The sequence below is a fragment of the Misgurnus anguillicaudatus genome, chromosome 21 (genome assembly GCF_027580225.2).
Source record: "Misgurnus anguillicaudatus chromosome 21, ASM2758022v2, whole genome shotgun sequence".
In the NCBI taxonomy this organism is placed as follows: domain Eukaryota; kingdom Metazoa; phylum Chordata; class Actinopteri; order Cypriniformes; family Cobitidae; genus Misgurnus; species Misgurnus anguillicaudatus.
In genome coordinates this window covers 53,638,505-53,659,882 of record NC_073357.2, presented here as the reverse complement: position 1 = coordinate 53,659,882, position 21,378 = coordinate 53,638,505, and the positions used below count along the sequence as shown (strand labels likewise).

Below are 21,378 nucleotides of genomic sequence, written 5' to 3'. Positions count from 1 at the left end.
GAAAAAAAGAGATTTACGTTGGAGACGATGACTCGCGTCATCGTTTACTTTGGGGTTTGTACCTTTTGCACATCGTTAAGGAAATTTAAAAACGTGAGTCGGACAATGGGTGTTCTTTAAAAATATCCTAATATAGTCAGGTACAGATATATTATTTTGAGGTACTAATTGCGCGAAAGTGTACTTTTTGAATAGGTACTGCCGCAGTGACAGCTAGGGACCATTTTTTGGTAATTTTTCTTACAGTTGAAAAGCAATATATGTTGGTTTTTCTCTAAATATTCTGGCTTTGTGAGGCTTTAACATAGCAATTGTCATTGTTTAAAAGTCTGATTGGTTCCTTTATTGCTTTACTGCTTGTGCAGTGATTACAAATTTTACCTTTAGTTATAATCTTAAACCATTACATCAGATTCCCTGTGTTTAAAAGGATATTTGCTTAAACTGTCTATGTAATTGTGAGTGCTTGTGGCCTGTGAAACATTAAGATGTTCATGAGATTGCAGCCTGGAAGAGGAGAAAATATAAAACAGCTTATGTGTTACTGTGACAGTACCCACACATGAGCACTCGGGTATGTAGCTCGACACTTTCTGAGCAACGTGAGACCACTTTCTGCTCAAGCTCATGACTGTGTGTTTTATCAAGGTGATATTTATAGTTTGTCACTGAAACATGAAGGTGTGATATGTAAGGGATAGTATAGACTGTACCATAGTATGACAGATTTTCCCACATCCCAAAAAAGTAACGGTATATGCTGCCTTTTCTGAAGGTTGTTCACTTAAAGTGCTCATATTTTATTGCTAAAAATATTAATATTTCATTGTATTATACCAAATGTACAAAATACCAATGTGTTTGCATGGTTAAAAAAACACATTGTTTTCCACATACGTAAATTTTTGTAGCTCCAGATATACTGCTTTCCTCAAATGCTCTGATTTTGTACAAAACTAATCGATCTGAAAAGCTTTGTGGCCCTGATTGGCCAGCTAATCTGTACGTTGTGATTGGCCTAAATACCTCTGACGTCTGCTAGAAATGTGAGCCTCCTTATCGTGTTTGAAAGATTCAGTCACAATGCAATGATAACAGGAGTTAAATTGCAGGCTGTGAGTCCAAGCGAGAGGAATTATGATAATGTCGATCTTGTCTACATCACCAATCACAATCCATGTGTTTGTTGTAGTACAAGAAAAGAGATTGAAGTTGGAGACGATAACTCACGTCATCGTTTACTTTGGGCTTTGTACCTTTTCCATATTGTTAACAAGTACTAATACACACTTACACATCAAAGGAAATGTAAAATCGTGAATCGGATGATAGTTGCTCTTTAATACGTTGTTTGCAATATGGCATGTTTTTTAGTTAGATAAAAACCTATATTGGTCAAGTATGTGATGAATCAAGATTATCATTACATGTCTTACTGGAATAGGCTTCTTAATTCTTATTGGTCAATCATCCATTGGCTGTGTTTATTTACATTAATGCATTTGGGGAATACTTTCATCTAAAGTTACTTACAGTGCAGTACAACTAGGGTTGCCAAAGGGTGGAAAATTTTCATGGGAACTTAATCTGGGAAATTTTGGAAGTATTCCAAATTGGAAACTTAACAGGAATTTATGGTAATTGTTTGGAAATTTGGGGAAATTTATATAAACTATATTATATACAAACATAAATAAAAAATGTTTTGCTCATAAGCAGACATGCATGCAAATCCAAAATCAAGCAAATTAGGAAGGTTAACCTACAACTAGGGATGCAAAGGGGCAAAATCTGGGGAATTTTGGAAGTATTTCCAAATTGGAAACGTAACAGGAATTTTTTTGGAAATTTAGAGAAATTTGTATAAACTATATCATATACAACATAAATAAACATTTTGTTTGGTCATGTAAGGTAATAAAATTTTTAAAAATGATGTCTTGACTGATTTAAAGGCGGGGTGCATGATCTCTGAAAGCCAATGTTGACATTTGAAATCGCCTAAACAACCATGCCCCTACCCCAATAGAATCTGGACCTTCTTTTGATAGACCCGCCCCACACATATACGCAACCCAGGCACCGATATCGGTTAGTAGACACGCCCCTTACTGCTGATTGGCTACAAGTGTGTTTCGGCCTGACTCCCTTTTCCAAAGTGTTTTTCAAAATTCACACACCCCGCCTTTAATTGTTTTTTGTTTTTGTTTGTTGGGCCATTTTTGCCTCTTTTTTATTGATAGTAAGTTATGGAGAGGCGACAGGAAAGTACAGGGTGAAGAGAGGGGTATGGGATCGGCAAAGGACCTCGAGCTGGGATTCAAACTTGGTCACCGGAAGTGCATTTGCACCATATGTCGGAGCACTGTCCACTACACCATTTAATTTTAAGTAAAACTTTAATTTATCCTTTGAGTAACACAAAAGCTTAAAGGACAAGTTCAGTATTTTACACTTAAAGCCCTGTTTTCAGATGATGAAATAGAACGGTTTTGGCTGAAATTTGGACATATGATGCTGGCCCGAGAAGTTTGAGGGTGTTTGTTGTTTCACCTCTACAATGGGTGCATAGGTGCACTGGAACAATCCTTCCTAAAATGCATTAAACTTTCGTTTACAAAGACGTGAAACTCACCGAGTGGTCAGGGGTGTTCACTGATATGCTCACACAAAAATCGCTGCAAAAGATGCTTTTGCATAGGCAACTCTGCATTTTTTCAAATTCCCAGTTTAGTCCCATTAACTCCCATATTCCCATGGAAAGTTTCCAGGCTTGAAAATTTCCAGAATTTTGCAACCCTAACTAAAACTGATAGTTCTCATAAAAAGTGTGAGATTAAGAGTCCATATAAACGTTGGATCACATACAGTGTACAGCGTCTTTTCTTTATTTGGGCAGTGGGAATATCTCTGTCAACCTTATGCTGTTTCAGCAGCATCTAAAAAACGGCTACAGTACCATTATAGACCCGCAGAAGACGACGTGATCAATTCAGCTCTTTCCTTGGTTTCTGTAATTGAGAAAAATGGAAGGATAAAGTCTCACCAAATCCTATTATGGTGGTCATATCAAATCAGCTTCTAGCGCTCTCGAAGGTTAAAATCAGACATAATGCTGATCAATGTTGTATAGAGGGAGCTTTGCTAGGCTGGTTTTAGGAGATAAATCTGCATAGGTCAATAGAGATCGCTCTACACCCCTGCTGTTGTGCTTTGTTCAGTTGTGTGTTTAACATTTATATCATTTATATAACGCTTGCATGAATGAGGATTGGAAATAAAAAATGTGATTTATAATATATACGAATGAAAGAATCTGTAAAATAATAGAAACATATAATGATGATCTTATGAAAATCCATATACAAGCAACTGTACAATCTACGGCTTTATAGCAAATCCATAATGACAGCGTTGCAAAAGAATAGTAAGCTATGCAGCGACACCATGGGGGCTACACATCTATCTCATAAATCCATGGAAGTGTTAACATGGAAGCAAACCTTCGCACTGTGCTTCATCTGCTAGCCAGTAGAAGACTTAGCTGTTTGTTGTCATGGTGATGCAATTACAATGAACACTGAAGATCGTGTGGATGCCCCGGTGCCACTGTGAGGAGATGCAGACACCAAATGGGGACACTCAAAAGCTGTCATAGCCTAATAAATATAAACAATGAAGATGATCATTGCTCATTTACTGTTGTTTATGGATTATTAATCCATAATAGAAGTCAATTTAGAGGTAAAGTGAGATTACTCTCCGTTAAAAAGCAGTTTTGTTTTTTCAGTTCTTCAGTTTTGTTTTCAAAATGACATGCATTCATGATTCATTTATAACAAGACTAGGAACTTATAAATATTTTTTAATTTGGTCTCAATCTTTGACTCCACTTTGAAATCTAAAAGCAAGAGGCTGTGGGTTTAAAGGGGCAATAAGTAGGATTTACCCCCATCTAGTGGTGAAATTGTATTTTGCATTCAAACGAATAGTGCTCTCTAGCGCCTCCCCTTTCCAGATGCGTGTTGCAACTACGGTAGCCGTTATGTAATCGCTGATCTCCTTGTCCGTTGCAGCTGTTTCACGTGTTCTGAATGAAAATGCATTGGTAGGCAAGTGCTTTTTGTCAATACAATACAGCGGAACGATATGGATGCCTCCTTGGACTTCCCCTTTTAATGTAAGTAAAGAGAAGAAATTCTAAGCTTACAAAGAAAAGTCAGATCACTGGCAGAGGTCATTTGATACGAACGAGGACATATTTATGAATAAAGACATTGATTTTGATTAATAAAACACTTAAAATCCTACTTAGTCTCTTTAAAGGGACAATGTGTAGTTTTGTAAGTATTTTATTAGTCAAAATCAATGTCTTTATTCTTAAATATGTCCTCATTGGTGTCAAATGACCTCTGGCAATAATCTGACTTTTCTTGATAAGCTTAGAATTTCTTCTCTTTACTTACATTGAACAGGTAAGTCCATGTCGTTCCGCCATATTGAATAACTATAATAGCAGAGAGGGACAAAAAGCACTAGCCTACCACAACGCGTTTCCACAACGCTTTTTGGTCAGAACACGTGAACCAGCTAAAACTGACAAGGAGATCCGTGAGAACATAACGGCTATTGTAGCTCCAACACACAATTGGAAAAGCGAGGAGGTAGAGAGCACTATTCATTTGAATACAAAATACAATTTCACCACTAGATGGGGGAAAATCCTACTTGCTGTCCCTTTAAAACTCATTTAACTCAGGATTATTCATTTGAAGGTGCAGGGTGTAGATTTTGGCAGTATCTGGTGGTGAGGTTGTGAATTGCAACCAATGGCTCAGTCCAGCGCTCACTCATAGAGAAGCTACGGTAGTCATCTGAGACAACATAGTGACAAATGTGCTCTGTAAAGCAGTTTGTATGTTAATGCTGTGTTTACACCAGCCGCGTTTGAGGCGTCAAAATCGCGTCTTCCACACCTAGTTTGCTGCTTGAACAGTTTGAAGTAGATGCGGGAAAAAACGGTGGGAATGCCGCAGGTCGATAAACGTCATGTGACTTAAAAGTGAAATGTGTATTTACAACCTACCAGGTTGCCCATAATGTCCTCACTGACACTCTTCCAAGTGAGGTCCTTTTTATTCCTGTCTCTATAGAAATAAGAACTTGTGTCGTATAGCTCCAGGTGACTGCTCACTGACAATATCAAGCCTTCCTTCATGTTGAATGAGTGACTCCGGGCGGGCTGCAGCCACAGCAGCAAGCAGGCTCCTGATTGGTTAACGCGGTGTGAAAATCTGCCAAAGTTAACATTTTTCAACTCGGGCTTCAGCCTCAAATTCGCTTCAAACGCAAAATGCACAAAAATCACCACTTACGCGTACCGTACCAGACGCTCAATTCGCGCCTTTCGCCCGAACTAGACGCGCGAATGAGGCGGAAACACATCTACCGCGCCGCGCTAAACGCCTCATTCGCACCACGAGACCTCCAGACACGCGTCAACGCGTCTTCCAATGTTGACTTAACATAGAAATCACTCACGCGCTTGACGCCTCTACCACAGCTGGTGTAAACGCAGCATAAGGGCTACTGTAGAAACATGGCGGTGCAAAATGGCGACTTCCTTGTAAGGGGGACCACAGTGTATGTAGATAAAACTGCTCATTCAAAGGTAATTAAAACCGAATGGTTCTTTAAAGACCCTTAAAACACCACTGAAAACATAGTTATGTCTATTACATTGAATTTCTGTCATTAAATCCTCCTAAAATGTACACATTGCACCTTAAAAGGGGTCATGATGAACTAGTTTTTTTTTATTATTAATTTGTACTGTTTTCTGTGGTTTACTAATAGTTTAGAAAGGTTTTTATTTAAAATTGTCATTAGTAAGCTATAGTCTTTATCTGTTTTTGAGTCTCTATTTTGGGGGGCATGCCACATGGAAAACTTGGAAGTAACTGCCCACTGCTATTATTGGGTAACAGTGTTGCATATGTAAAAAGTTTCAACATCCCCGTCTGTGCATGTGTGGAATTGCACGTTGTAATTATTTTTTAAAGGTGTGGATATTGTCCTTTAGACTGAGGCAGTCTTTTGCATTACTATGTCACAGTCAGTGTTGGAGAAAGTTACTTTTAAAAGTAATGCATTACAATATTAAGTTACTCCCCCAAAAAGTAACTAATTGCGTTTCATGGAAAGTAATGCTTTTAAGTTACTTTCCGTTGCTATTTCTTACTTGGCTGAGGCTTGATTTCTTTCTTTTTTTTATGATCGCAAAAATGTCAAGCTCTGGCCTGCCATCTCCGTTTCTGACTCAAACTGTTCCCGCTCAGGTGCACAGAGTGAGTAATTCTAGGTTAATATGTTCAGTTGAATTCAGTTTAATTCATAAGTCACTTTGTGTAAAAGCACATGCATACATGTAAATAACAAAGACATTTTAATTTGATTAAATTTAAATTCTCAGTTCACTGTTTCAAGTTTAAAATGGTTCTGACAACACGTTGTTTTACCTTCCTTTTGTGGGATCTTTGTTGCTGTGAATTCACAATGAGTTTATTCATCTGTCTCAAGACTAATAAAGATAACCTGGGTATAACTGCACAGTATTATACATTCAGCATGCATTTGCAAAAGACTTCTAAACCCCCGTGTATTAAAGACTGTGGGCGGATTTAATTATCACCGTCGTCACGCCTCTTCAGTGAGCCTTGACCTTGGATGCTTTTGTTAGGCCCATGTTCACGTAACGTTCCCTCCTGACCCGTCTGATCTAGAGCCTGTGTAAAAGATGATCTCTTGCTGTGGTGACATATCAAGTCATGCCATATTTCAACATGAGATTTCCTACTTGCACAGCATTCAGTATAACCCTGTGAACCTCTGATGGCTTATCTTTGCAAACAAAATGCTATTGACATCATGGGGTAAATGGTTTTAGAAAGGAAAACTGGAAGAGCAGGAAGGATCACATACTGTGACACTGGATCTGACATGGGTTGATGATTTCTCTCATCTTTACTAGTTTATCCTTTAAAATAGTACCCACAACAACATTAACAGAATGGATTTATAAGCATCAAGCTTTTGATAAAATTCATGGAGGCATTGAAACGATTCATCCATTTTTGCTTAGAACGCTCACAATGCATCTCTCCATATGGTACTAGGAGAACAAAGTAGAAATCACCATCCAATTTCCCTGCTGTTTTTTTAGCTCTAATCTGAGATTCGATCACTTATTTCTTATAGAAAATGCTTGGATGGGGATAGTATCAGTAAACCATTGCAGACCAGGTCCATCTTTTATTTGTGCTGCTGCTTTTTTAGACTGATTTTGTCTACACGCATTACAAAATTGGTCCTCAGTGTTACTTTATACAGCAGACAAAAAGTTTTCAGAATTTGTGTTGAAGTAAAACTTATGCATTGAGTCAATTTAAGGTGATTTACAGTGCAGACTATCCAAGCTGGATAGGGAGGCATGTGGGTTATGTCAACAGTATTTGGCTGTCAAGGCAAATGATTTTTTGCTTGGTGTCCCAATCCTCACTAAATTTCTAGATCAACACCAGATCTAAATGAGTTTACTGCCCCCTTGTGGCAATTGAAAAAAGACCAAAAATCTTGTCTCACCTCAACTGCATTTAAAGAAAACAAATCTAGCATATTCAATAACATTTAAACTCAGTTTTGCCATACACAAACAACATTACCCTTAAAAGATTGGGAGGCAAGCTAATCAATGTAAGCAAGTCAACTAGTTTAGTCCCATGAACAAGACCAGAACATATGCAGGTTAAACATAATAAAAACACTTTAAGAGAGACATTATGAAAACCTGTCTTTTTCATGTTTAAGTGCTATTATTGGGTCCCCAGTGCCTGTATCAACCTACACTGAAAAACGTTGTTCATTCAATTTACTAAATTTTATTAAGGTAAGTGGTCGCAATCAATTTTAAGCTAAATTTTTTTTATATTGCAGACACAGAAAGTGACACTATTTACATGTGGTAAAAAAAACAAAACAAATAAGACAAACAAACAAAGCCATTGCCCATACATATCATATTGTAAGTGTATGTGTGTGTAAAGAATGAAGGGTTATTTAAAGTACTGCATACATGTTTAGCAGTATGTAATCCAATTAATAAATACATTTAGATTCATTCGGTTAGAAAAAAGGGAGAAATAGCAGAGGGGTTGAAAGATGAGGAAAATATGCCACAGGCATCTAGCCCTTTTGTGTTTTGAGGTGTTGGGGACAAATGTGGCACCGGGTCCAAGGAGCAGCCCCCCCCCATGACAGTTCCCACCTCAGGCCACCGCTTGCACTTCAGGCCTACCCTGTTTTGTTTGGATGATAAATGAAAACCTCTAATGTGTGGTGCCAAAAAAAAAAAAAAGGACATGCAGTGGAGATCCAGACCCGGGTAGTGGTGAGGTCAACACACACACGTCACACTTACCCTGTGTTTTATTTGTAATTTTAAGTTGATACTGAATTAATATGTTGACTGAAAAAAAAATCTACTGGTGTTTAGTTTAAGCTACATTTAAACAAAAATTAGAAACGAAAAGCTTGTTTAAATGTAGCTTAAATTGATTGCAACCACTTACCTGAAAAAAATATTCAAGTGTAGAAAATGTGAAAAACAACAACCCAGTAACTTAAGTTAGTTTTGGTAAACCATTCTCTGCTAGCATGTAAAAAACAGGTAATTGAGATTTGACTCCCCTTGTGATGTCAGAAGGGGATATACCGCCCCTCAATCTCAATCCAAACATGGCACTGCCATTTAGTGCAGAGATCAACTCATTTGCATTTTAAAAAAGGACACACCCAAAACAGCAGGGTTTTTTTGCTCACAAAAATTGCATCAATTTTAACATGCTATAATAAATTATATGGTATTGTGTGATAAAACTTCACATACATACTCTGGGGGCAAAAAAATATTTGACATTTTAAAGTCTTGTAAAATCACCCCTTTAATTGAGATACAACATCTAAAAAACCAAAACATTTCAGTTAACCCCAACAACTTAGTGCAAAACTCTATAGGTAAAAAAATCCTTATTACCAGAAAGATGTGTCCAATTTTTGCAGTGTGTACAAAACAGCAAATTCATCCATGTGAAGTGTTTAACAAATGAATACTAAAAGTAAAAAATACAACTTTAACGCTAGCAACATAACTTAAATCTTAAGTGTCCATGTGCAAATAAAAAAAACTATACATAGGCATACAAATTTACAAGTTAAATTAAATCTGAACATTTCATTAAAATGTGAGCTTGTACACGTTTGGTGAAAAGTCAAAATAATCAATTACAAAAAAAATGTCAGTGCTTGGTGATAAGTGTTGTCCTCGTGGTACTGATAATACAGGTGCAGTCTTAAACTTGTAAAACCAAACCCCCCCACCAATCTCAGAACATCTGTTATTGAAGACTCAGATTGTGGAAAGATTGTAGGATGGTAGTACATCCAAGAATTCACACTGAAGAGAAGCCATAGCACTGCCCTGTTCAAGCAATAGTGTGCTCGCATGTGCCATTCAATCAGTGCAGCAATGCCAAACGGTAGAGTCGAAAGAAATGCACAAACAGAGAGGCCATACTGGAGAGAAACCATACACAGCACCAACAACCTGTATTAAGAGAAAGTCCATACTTAACAGTAAAATACAGAAAGTTTCCAAAAGAATTGAGTTTATATTTGAAGGGGTGAAAACAGTGTATCCATTGAGTGAAGTGTAAAGTACACAATGAGGCGTTCAAATAACCCCATAGTTCTCAAACAAAGACTGCTGCTCAATATTAAGGATTAAGTTTCTGTAACGGGAGCTGTTGGCAAATAAAACTCTTGCACGTAATGGGTCCCCATCACAAGGGAAAAGTGTGACATACAAAGGTGACAATAAGTAGTTTGAGTAAAAATAGTACCTTTTATAGTATCCATTAAACAGTCCCTTCTGGTCAGTGGCAAGAATTCAGCAGCTGGTCTTGGCTAATGGCTCAAAAATCCACAAAGCCTTCACCTGAGAGCATATATCCATTTCCCTTGCATGAATCCATATCACATGTCATGCACTTTTCTTAACATGGGTCTGCAAGACAACACCTGTTGTCAATGATCAATGATGTGCCAATGAGCACAGGTGTGCCACATCACTCTGACATCAGTTCACCTGTTCCTGTCAAGTCCCCTATATACACTTCATTATATCCATATGATATATCAGTAGTTAATAAGCAATTGCTTTATACGTCTTTATTTAAATAGATTTCCACCCTACTGGTAAAACCCTTATTCGACTTTATTCGGCGCCGGAAGAACGGACAGGCGGATGACGTCAAAGTATCGCGAGAGCGAGTCGAAATTAGTCGGCTCCGTGGGATTTATCGAATCGCTCTCGCGGTCTTTTGACGTCATCCGCCTGTCGGTTCTTGAGGCGCCACATGAACTCGAACAAGCCTAATAAAACAGTCACAGAAATTCAAATGGTTTAATGATTATTAGTTTTATTTTTTATAGTAAACAGCAGATGGTTCATTTATGGCTATAAATGCAGATTTAATCCAGCACAGTCGGACCAGAAATTGCTTGGGCAATGGTTTATTGAGCTTGAATCTTATTAAATACTCGTAGGAATATGTATTATTGTTTTCCTAAACTGCTTCTTTAATGTTGAGACTAGTAATGACGTATATGTTTTCCTTTACACATACACTATCAGTACAGTGCACGTGGGACTGTTATTGATTAGATATGCAAATGAGCGAGAGTTGTACCAGAGGATTAAAATTTGTCAACAGTTCCAGTCAGTCACTCTGTAAACATTTACTGGGTTTATTTTAAGAGGGACAGTGATTCAGAAACGGGCTTTTTAAAGAAATAAAATAAAGACATTAGCTACAGCCAATATCTGACTGCTTTTAGATTACACAATTCAGAACTAGTTAAAATAACATTTCTAGAAAAAAAGAGCCACTACGTTTAAAAATCAAACAACATCACATTTTTTTATACATTTTATTTATATAGCGCTTTCCACAATCGTTTAATTGTTTCAAAGCACACTGTAAAAAAACTTGCCGGTGTAGCAGGTTTTTCCAGTAGTGATCCCTAAAATACACTTTCTCGTTTTTTCTTTATTACAATAATCAGAATAAAATCAACTATAATAATTTTTTTGAAAATGCATTAAGTCGCAATTTACAAAAATATGTTTTAGGACTTTTAAGAATTAATGATTTGTACAGTTATGCAACCGTAAAAACGGGTGTGACGTGCGGCTGTGTCACGCAAGCAACTCATGATGCTCAGCTCTTGATTATGATTGGCTGTTATTGGAAAGAATCGAACGTTGATTGGCTCGTTTGGTTTGAGTGAACGGATTGGGTAATTTCTTGTGACTGGTGGCGAAACTGTACGCCGGGTGAACCAGCAGCATTGAATTAGACGGTTTGGCTGAAATTTCCACATCCAAGAGAAAAGATCACGGCAGCAAACTTGCGCATTTGAAAATTTCAAGGTTAAGTTACTATATTCGAAGAAAAATGAGTAAAGAAACTGTCAGGAAGGTTGAAAACAACAGCACACCGGATGAGAGCAGTATGCAGTATTATACACGTCAGGAGGTTCAAGTCCATAATATGAGCGGAGACACATGGCTCATTATCCACGACAAAGTTTATGATATCACAGGTTTCATGGAGGAGGTAAGAAGCATCTTGTGTCGGGAGGGTTTTTATAGTATACTGTTTTAACGCACTGTACTCAGCCCTGTATGTTTTAACACCGTGATAAAGTTAGTGTGACGTTTGACGCAAACATCGTCAATAGATCCTTAGTGCATGAGCATACCTGAATAATATTGGTTTCAAATTGAAAGCATTAGAACGTAGAACTGAACACAGATGTCAGTTTATTTGTTTTAGTACGCCTCAATGCATTGCAATGGACAGGACGCTCTAGAAGTGACGCGCTAGAGCTTAGGCCATGTTAGGGACCGTCTACAAAGTACGTAAAATCGGGAAAAACCGGTCAGTGGTTTTCCATCATTTCCCCTTTTTTTAAAAAACGGCAAACTGTGCTCAAATCCGTTGAAACATATAAACACATATCGCTTGCTGTAAGAGTAAATCACATTTTTTTTATTAGTTGTTTTTATATGAATATTAATATAAATATTATAATAATATTAAAAATCTTGAATACAAAGCATTTTTTTCTGAGTCATTTTAAAAGGGTTTGCTTTGTTATTATTATAACATTTGGAGGCTGGTTTTAGTCACAGACCTACAGCAAAATATATACCATTGATAGCTTTTTAATCGAAGTGCTAAACAATTCACTATTCCTATGATATCCATACTTTTGCCCTTACCTTTCTGTGTCCATCTCAAACAGCAGCCCATCATACACACTCATGCTGCAGTCATAGAGATGCTGTTGCAGTGTTTATTATGCAAATATTGTTTTTATATTGAAACATTTTATTTAAAGGAATAGTTCACCCAAAAATCAAAAAATTCTGTAATAATTTAACCATCCTTATGTTGTTCTTAACCTGTATGAGTTTCTTCTGTTGAACACAAAAGAAGATATTTTGATAAATTATGGTAAGCACACAGTTGACAGTACCCATTGACCCACTATGTATGTATTTAAATGGGTGCAGTCAACTTTGTGCTTACCATCATTTATCAAAATATCTTCTTTTGTGTTACACAGATTAAAGAAACTCATACAGGTTTAGAACAATATGAGCGTGAATAAATCATGCCAGAATAATTTTTGGGTAAACTATCCCTTAAATGTTAGATATTGCATGAAGGTAAGGTATTTACATTAACATTGCTGTTAATGTTTATTAAGATTTTAAGTATGTACACCTTTTTCATTAAAAGAACAAGAACACTTGTAAAACCTGTATTTTTATTTACACATTTGATAATACAATAGGGCAATGAATAAAACGAATAAAAGCTCCCATAATATAAAAATCAAGGTTTGAATCAAATGCTTGCATACCAACATTTCCTATTTAACAAGGAGGAATGACTTTTCTGTAATAATAATAATAATCTCTATGACGTATGCGGTCGACAAATACGACTTCCGGAAGACGCACCCGAAATCCTGGCCAGGACGCGTCCGGGAAGAATAGCACGTTTGGTCACCCTACACAGTGTACAGTGAATTATTTACTTTTCACTGTAAAAAGAAAAGGAATAATTTACAATTTTAATTAATTAATAATTTAATTTAATAATTTACACATGTGCATAAAACTATGTTATAAAATTCTGTTTTACAAGTTAAGACCAACATGTTAATGTTATGATAGAAATACTTCACTTCATAACAGTGACACTATTCTTTGCCACTAGTTTACACACTTTCATGTGTAGCTTCAAGTGCAATTTACTATAAAAATGAATAAGTCATTAGTTGACAAAGAAAACTATTAACTGTTTATCAAACATAAGTCTAACAAATAATAATATCTGACTGATGTCTTAAGCTGGTGCAGAGGCAATGTCAGTATATTGAAGCCCCCCTTAAAACAGCATTGTCACCATCTATTTACATAATGCTTTACGACCAGAGACAAGCCTCTGTCACTGCAGCATAAATAATACTAATCTAATCATGTTATATAACTCTTTATTTGAGCTTCATCATGAATTTGTCACTGTAACCTCATCAACAACAACTGCATTCAAAACTGAGTAATACATTGGTTTACTTGTTTAGTTAAGAATATTTCAAAACAAAAAAATGAATATATGATAACATGAGAATATATGAGAATTATATGATAATGTGCTAGGATTATGTACTAACATTATCCTAGCACCATTGCTAATGCAAGAAAGACCAGAACACTTCATTATCAAACAGGTACTGCTCAATGAAGAATCTGTGTCCTTCAAATGTCAAGTTTGATTCCGTCAAAATCGAAAAGATGTACGTCTTTTAGCTGTTTTTGTGACAGATGTGTAGAGGACAGAATTACCTGAATGCCAGTAGCTGGGTTTTGAATAAAAAAAATTTAAGTTACATTTTTTGGCCATTTTACCTTTATTTAAACATTGATAGAGGAGAGGAGAGAGAGGGTATGGGATTGGCAAATAACCACGAGCCAGTAATCGAACTCGGGTCGCTGAAAGTGCGAAAGCACCACATGTCGCAGTGCTGCCCACTACACCATCGGCGCCGCCGACCCTCCAACGGTTTTGAATAATTTTGAATAAGAATGTTTTTATGATTACTTGAGGTGGTTTTTGACTTATGCAAACATTAAACCCACGTGACTGATCGTCTAGCTGTATCAGCTCTTGCTGTTAGTGCCTGCATCAAAAATTCTGTATTCCTTCTTCTGTGCACAGCATTCAGTTTGGCAATTACAATGCTAATCAATTTCTAACTTGCCAAATCGTAACTAAATGCAGTCCTGTCTCCATTTTCTAAGCATGCCTTGTTTTATTTACTGTTATTATTAGGTTACCAATACCACCGTCATTCACTTAAACATCTTGATGGAAACGCACCTAATTCACATTTGTGTTTTTTTTTTGTTGCGAATTTTGAAAAGATTTACTTCACATTCCGATGGAAGCCCAGCTAGTGACATTAGCGTCCGATGCCGGCGGATGTAACAATACATTGCTTCAAGTCAAAACAGAAGATGCGTGACGTCATGTGAAAAGGACCCATACTATATAAAACATTGTGTGTTGTCTTCTACAGTTTAAAACCATTAAACCACTGTATGCTACTGTTACTGTAAGTTTGGAAATTTGAAATGAATGTCAAGCTAACACTTAAAGCCATGTTTGTGATCAAAACAGACTGAAATTCATGTTTATAGTCGGTTAGTTTTTTATGGAGCATATATTGAAATATTTCCCTTTTTTTTTTTTTTAAATAAGTGGTGCAATAATAGACCAAAATCTTTAGTTCCGTTTGAAATGTGAAAAATACAGATTTACTGCAGATGTTGTGCAATAGCTCTGCCTGGAATTATGGAGGGTGTACAAAGATGTCCCAGAGGTTATGTTGTTTATCTTGCTCTTGAACACACAGGTCGTCTTGTTATCTTACCCAGTAAAGGGGATTGATTGAACATTTTCAGAATATATGATATGTGATTTGAGGAATGCATTTTCATAAGCTTAAAAAACTGGATGTACCATGCTATTAGATTATTATCACGATGTTTGTGTATGCCGTGGTACCGAATGATAACCATATTTATGTATCATGATACAATGAAAAGGCATTTGTTAGTGAAGTAAATTGCACGTTTAAACACTTCTTGATTCTTTATAGCATCCAGGAGGTGAAGAAGTTCTGCTTGAGCAAGCAGGTACAGATGCAACAGAAAGTTTTGAAGACGTGGGCCATTCAACAGATGCCAGAGAGATGCTTCAGCAGTTTTACATTGGGGAACTCCATATGGTAGGCTTTGTTATTTTTCTTATGCATGTCTTTGTTTAAAATTTCTGTATTTGTGCATTAATCAAGTGCATAAAGGGGCGGTTGGACAGGCTCTGGGAGAACAGGGCTTATCCTGGTCCAAGACTAAAATGCATGTTTGAGCTGCTTTAATGTAAAAACACTTTGTACAGACATATCTTAACATATCAGTGCCATTGTTTTGTCTCAAGATGCACACCAGTATATTTTTTTGTAGAAACTGCCCCAAAAAGTATTAATGCCAATTTCTTCTTTTATTGTTTTAGGATGATCGAAAGAAAGAATCAAAAAAGGTAAGAAAACAAAAAAAGTTTTTAGATTTTACTCTCAATTTTTAAAAAAATTTTTTTTTAACTTGATCCCTTTTTCTCTAGGATGTTTACCTTACAACTTCAAAGGAGTCCAGGTCAGATTCTTATCTAGGATATAAACTACATTACATTAACTTTGTCTGGTGCCTAAATTTGTTGGATTTTAACTGGTTTATTTGGCTTGTGTTAGGTCATGGACCACCTGGGTAATTCCTGCCATAGCTACTGTGCTTGTGGGCATCATGTACCGATATTACATGCTGGACCACAAATCATCCTGAAGTCTTTCAACATCAATTGATTTCCTTTGTCTGGAGGCCTTGACTTGTTGGACACAGTGAGCCTATGAACTCACTGCTCTCGAAACATCCAACCATCCTACTTCTTTAGGTTCCACCCAACCGAGGGTTTGGACCTGATTAATACACCATTAGAGCATTTCCACTTTTCTACCAGGTTTTACCATATGTAGTAGTTTTGCCTTACCTGCAGGATCGATCTTTGTCATTATGGTTTTTCATAGTCATACCATATCGGATCTCGATCACTTTTTCTGCAATTAGACAAATCAGAAGTTCACATTTTCCACTTGGCTGCTAATTCATTTTTCACCTTTAGGTTATAACCCAAGTATTTTGACCAAATGATGCAAATATATCCCGTTCCTTGTTGAAACAGGTGCTGCATTCGGAGATGTACTTTCTTGTAGAGTTTAGTTCCTGAACTGTTCTTATGCATTTAAGGTACCAGAAGACATTGACAAACTATTTTAGGTGTGTTTGAGTTGGGTTTAAACTCTCCTAGAAGGTACATATCCACGAGAAGCTCTGTCTTAGAGCATGGTGTCATGCTATTAAAAATAAATCACTATTTTAAATACATTAAAATATAGATTAAAGCATTTACATATCGTCATTGTTTTAAATATTGTCATTCAACGTAAGACAACGTACAATTGCTGAAATGTAAGATTTGTAGCATACAGTAGGATTACAGTCATACAGTGCTTTAAAGTTACAAATACATATGCTTTTCTTATACATGTAAGATTTGTATAGTGCGGTACCTCTATCGGCAGACTTGAAATTTGAAATTCTGCATTTATTGGGAAATATTTAAGTGTTTTACAAACACAATTTGTTTGAAATGTTGGTGAGAACATTTTTTGGGAAATCTTGGATAGTTTGAACTGTTGTACAGTGTGTAGAGTACCCATTCGTATATTCATTGCACAACGTATGCATTTGCTTCTCTTTTTGTTTGTTTTAGCATTGCAAAACTTTTAGCTTTACTGGCTTTAGCTTTAAGGGCAGTATATGAACTATTATATGCAAGTGTTGCCTTTAACGGTCAATGTTAAACAAATCGTTTTGTTGCATGTTCATTTACGTTATGCTCACATTCTGTAGCTCTGTTGTTACATCTTACGTTGTTTGTAAAGGTTGAATTTACAGTTTGTGCATGAACTAATGTTAACAGTTATAACTTTTAATTTAAAAAGGTATTAGTAAATGTTGATATTAACATGAACTAAGATTAATAATACTTCTAATATGCTGTAGAAGTATTGTTCATCATTAGTTCATTTTATCTAATGCATTTACCAATGTTAACAAACACAAATCTATTGTAAAGTGTTAATGTACGAAAAAGTCATACTTGGTTTTCTTCCCAAATTGTCATGTCTTGTTTAATGTCACATTTTCCTTTAAAATTACAGCCCTTGCAAATGAATACTATTTTGCTTTTACCATTGTGTTCAGCTTTGTCCAACTACTGATGTTCAGATTTTTGCGTGATTTTTAAATGGTAAGGTAATATTAAGATAATAAAATTGTCCCGTTTTCATCAGACAACGTTTTATTGTTTATGGTTTACATTTAGGCCAATAGAGAGAATTATATAATAAAAGTAAAAATAATTAAACATTGTCTTTGTCTGCCTGGAAATATTTGTGGTACTTCAGGGTAAAAATGAAAGACATACTGAATCTATATGATTTCAATAAATGTTAAAAAATTGAAACATAATTGCGAGTTTGTCTATATGTATATATATGTTTTTACTTTTGACTAAATTAACATGCATAAAAAAACATTCACTCAAATTCTAAAAGGTACTGTATTAACTACTAAATATTTAATGGAGGTTCAAAGCACAGATAGCATCAGTTTGGCACTGTAAAATTAGTGAAGAATTCTTCTTGACGTGTATTCAGTCTTTGATAAGTAATTCATAATTTGGTGCCGCAAGAACCGACGGGCAATGACGTCAAAGTACCGCGAGAACGATTTGAGAGGTCATACGAAGTCTAATTTCACGTCTCGCTCTCGCGCTACTTTGACATCATCCGCCCGTTAGTTCTAACAACGACGCATGAAGTCGAACAAGCCGCTCAACGAAAATTGAAATCTCGCGAGATCTAGTCGCACCCCTAGTTATTTGCCTAAAATCTATGCTGCCTTCAAAACTCGAGCTGAAGAAGGTAACTGAGGAGACAGGAACTAATGCAAACATCGAAGTGCTGTCTCCAAAAGCAGCATTTTCGAGCTTTCGGACGCAACCACGAGACCTATTACTTCTCGTCAAGCTTTCGCGCATGCGTACATGACATCACGGGGCTGAGAATGCTGGGATAGTAATGGCGCCGTCCTGCATGCATTGTTGACGTTCGCCGCTAAATTGTTTTACGATTAATCTTTTCATTTTAATACACATCACGTAACGATTGTAGTATGTAAGAAATTTATAAGTAACGTTAGTGAAATCTCAGAGCACTGTGGATAGCGCTCGAAAGGTAACGTAAAACTCGCGTTTTCTCTTTTAAAGAGCAGTTAATCGCTAACCCAAAATGCTGCTTTAAAATAACCTAACGTTTAAAGAATCTATACATATACAGACACTTACCTTTTCTTATATCACCTGTATGTTTTGTATATATGAGTCGAAACACACATTCACATTGGGTAGTTTTTGAATCTAAATAACTAATATGACGATTCAAATTTTAAGTTCAACATCCTGATACCTGATAACTAGTGGTGTGCTGTCTGATAGTGGGATTAAATTGTCTGTTACCAACAGGCCAACCGACACCAGTATTGTGTCTCAAATATTTCAGGGAGTTGTTACGTTCTTACTCATAATAAATATGAGTATTGAATATAGATGGTGTTGTTTATTTACATTGACATGGCAGCACTGTTTTTTTTCTGTTGGTTAGGGTTAAAAAGATTTACCATAGTAGTCTAAAAAACAATTAAAAAACTAATTTTGTTTACTTTCTGTGTGGATGACAGTTTTTTTTTAATAGCCTGAACAGCAGCTGAATACAGGGTTGAGATGGAAGATGATGCATCCTTGCATCGGTTAGAAGGCAGTGACCCCAGGGTGCAGGTCGGAGGTCTCATTGTAAAGAAGAAGAGCGCTTCAACAGAACAACATGTGTTCAGGGTTCCAGCTCCACGCACTTCTCTCCTGGGCTTAGATCTGCTGGCAGCCCAGAAACGTAAGGAGCGTGAGGGCAAGGAAATTCTGGATGATCAGCCCAAAAAATCTAAGGTGTCATCATTCAAGGATTGGGAGGAAGGGAAAAGTGATTCAGATTCTGACGATGAAAATCAGGAGGATGGTGACAGCAAGAATGTGAAGAAAGAAAGGTGAGTTTTTTGTTTGTGTTCATGTCAGGTTACTTTTATTAAATAAGAAAAATTTGAGTTCTTAAAAGGGACATATCAGGAAAATCTGACTTTTCATGTTTAAGTGCTATAATTGGGTCTCCAGTGCTTTTATCAACCTAGAAACTTAGTTTTGGTAAACCATTCTCTGTAAGCATATGAAAAAATGGCTTATTGAAATTTGGCTCCCCTTGTGATGTCAGAAGGGGATCTTATTATAATAATACCACCCCTTAATCTGCACTATCCAACCACAGCACTGCAATTTAGTGAGAGAGAGAAAAAAATTGACATCACAATTGAGTTTCAATTCCAACAAACCACTATTATGGTGATCAGTGTTTGCATTTCATCAGCTCATTTGCATTTTAAAGGACACACCCCAATACGGCACATTTTTGCACACACCTACAAAGTGGCAATTTGAACCTGCTATTAAATTATCTATGGGGTATTTTGAGCTAAAACTGGGTAGCGGTCTTCACGGATCCACCTAGATCCGAAAACCTGAGGTCCGACCAGAGACCCGATCCGGTTCGGGTCTAAAAGTTTCACTTGTGCCTTGGACACGGGTCGGGTAGAATATTAGTGCCATCGGGTCTCAGGTAAATTACACTAAATGTTTCGCGTGTGTGCGTCAGTGTCCTTTTCAAACCTGTCCTTTGTTTGCCAAGAGCACTTGCGACAGTGTGTGTACAGACATGTCAGTCAATTTTAAATGTACATTTCAGCGGTTACCTTTGTGTCATTGTCAGATAACAAAGTAAAACAAATGGAGCAGCTCGCCAAATTGGTTGCGAGACCAGCGGGGTTTCTTTTTGTCTTTTCTCAGGTTTGTCTCGGGTTGGGTCTTTCTTTTAAAAAAATATATTTATGCACATCGGGTTCGGGTGTAAAGTGATTCGGGTCATTTCGGGTCGGGTACAATTCTTTAGACCCGAGAAGACCTCTAACTCTGGGGAAACCAAAGAAAAAAAAGTCTTGTGAAATGTCCACTTTAAGAAAATATTAAAGGGGTCTTATGAGATTTGGCATCCCCAGAGTGTGTATGTGAAGTTTTAGCTCACATACCCCACAGATAATTTATTGTAGCCACTTTGTAGGTGCGGGCAAAAATGTGCCGTTTTTGGGTGTGACCTTTAAAATGCAAATGTTCTGATGAAACGCAAACACTGATCACAATGATGGTGGTTTGTTGAATTGAATCTCAATTGTGCTGTCAATAATTTCTCTCTCTCTGCACTGGCAGTCCCGGTGCTGGATAGTGCAAATTAAGCGGTGCATGTTTTCAATTGCGTCCAATGAAACAGTCTGTAAACAGGAACAAAAATAAATTTATACCAAAACTAATCATATTAAAAAGGTATACTGTGTACAATTTGTCTCTGCAGGAAGTACCGTGTGACTGGTTCCGAAACGCCCTCAAACCCGGGAGGGGTTAGTGAGGAGTTCAAACAGAGACATCAACAGAGAGAGAAAGACAGACGGGAACATGGTGTTTATGCATCTTCCAAAGAAGACAAGAGCAGGGACAGAGACAGGACAAGAGACAGAGATCAAGATCGCTCCCGTGACCGAGAGAGAGAAAAAAGAAGAGACCGAGGTAAGTGATGTGCTGTGAAATCTCAGTGTTTACCCAGAATTCCATGCTGTGATCTTAGTTTTCCTGTATGGGGTTTGTTCAGACGAACGTGAAAGCAGTCGAGGGTCCGGCAGCAGTCGCTCCGAGCGTGGTGATGGCAGCGTGAGGAGTGAGCGATCACAGAGGGAATTTGGCTCGGAGCGTCTCAGCCGCGGCGGGCGTAGAGATGAGCCTGAATCGCCACGTAACAGACACAAAGGTCAGTGACACTATGCTCAGTAATACAGCCTTTAAATATTATGATTCA

At 37.0% G+C, this 21,378-nt stretch overlaps 2 protein-coding genes across 2 annotated transcripts in view; both read left to right on the top strand.

The window, feature by feature from the left end:
• Nucleotides 1–11,404: 11,404 nt before the first annotated feature.
• On the top strand, nt 11,405–17,740 carry cyb5b (cytochrome b5 type B). The gene is made up of 5 exons (XM_055213198.2): nt 11,405–11,735; nt 15,355–15,483; nt 15,768–15,794; nt 15,876–15,907; nt 16,003–17,740. The coding sequence occupies exons 1-5, from the start codon at nt 11,574–11,576 to the stop codon at nt 16,091–16,093; spliced, it is 441 nt and encodes a 146-aa protein (XP_055069173.1). The 5' UTR covers nt 11,405–11,573; the 3' UTR covers nt 16,094–17,740.
• A 678-nt stretch (nt 17,741–18,418) lies between these two features.
• Nucleotides 18,419–21,378, top strand: part of dhx38 (DEAH (Asp-Glu-Ala-His) box polypeptide 38) — a 39,238-nt gene continuing 36,278 nt past the window's right edge. Inside the window, exons 1-4 of the mRNA XM_055213174.2 lie at nt 18,419–18,609; nt 19,112–19,471; nt 20,881–21,092; nt 21,175–21,330. Of these exons, the coding sequence (XP_055069149.1) occupies nt 19,155–19,471; nt 20,881–21,092; nt 21,175–21,330 (685 nt within the window). The 5' untranslated portion in view covers nt 18,419–18,609; nt 19,112–19,154. The remainder of the gene's footprint in view (nt 18,610–19,111; nt 19,472–20,880; nt 21,093–21,174; nt 21,331–21,378) is intronic.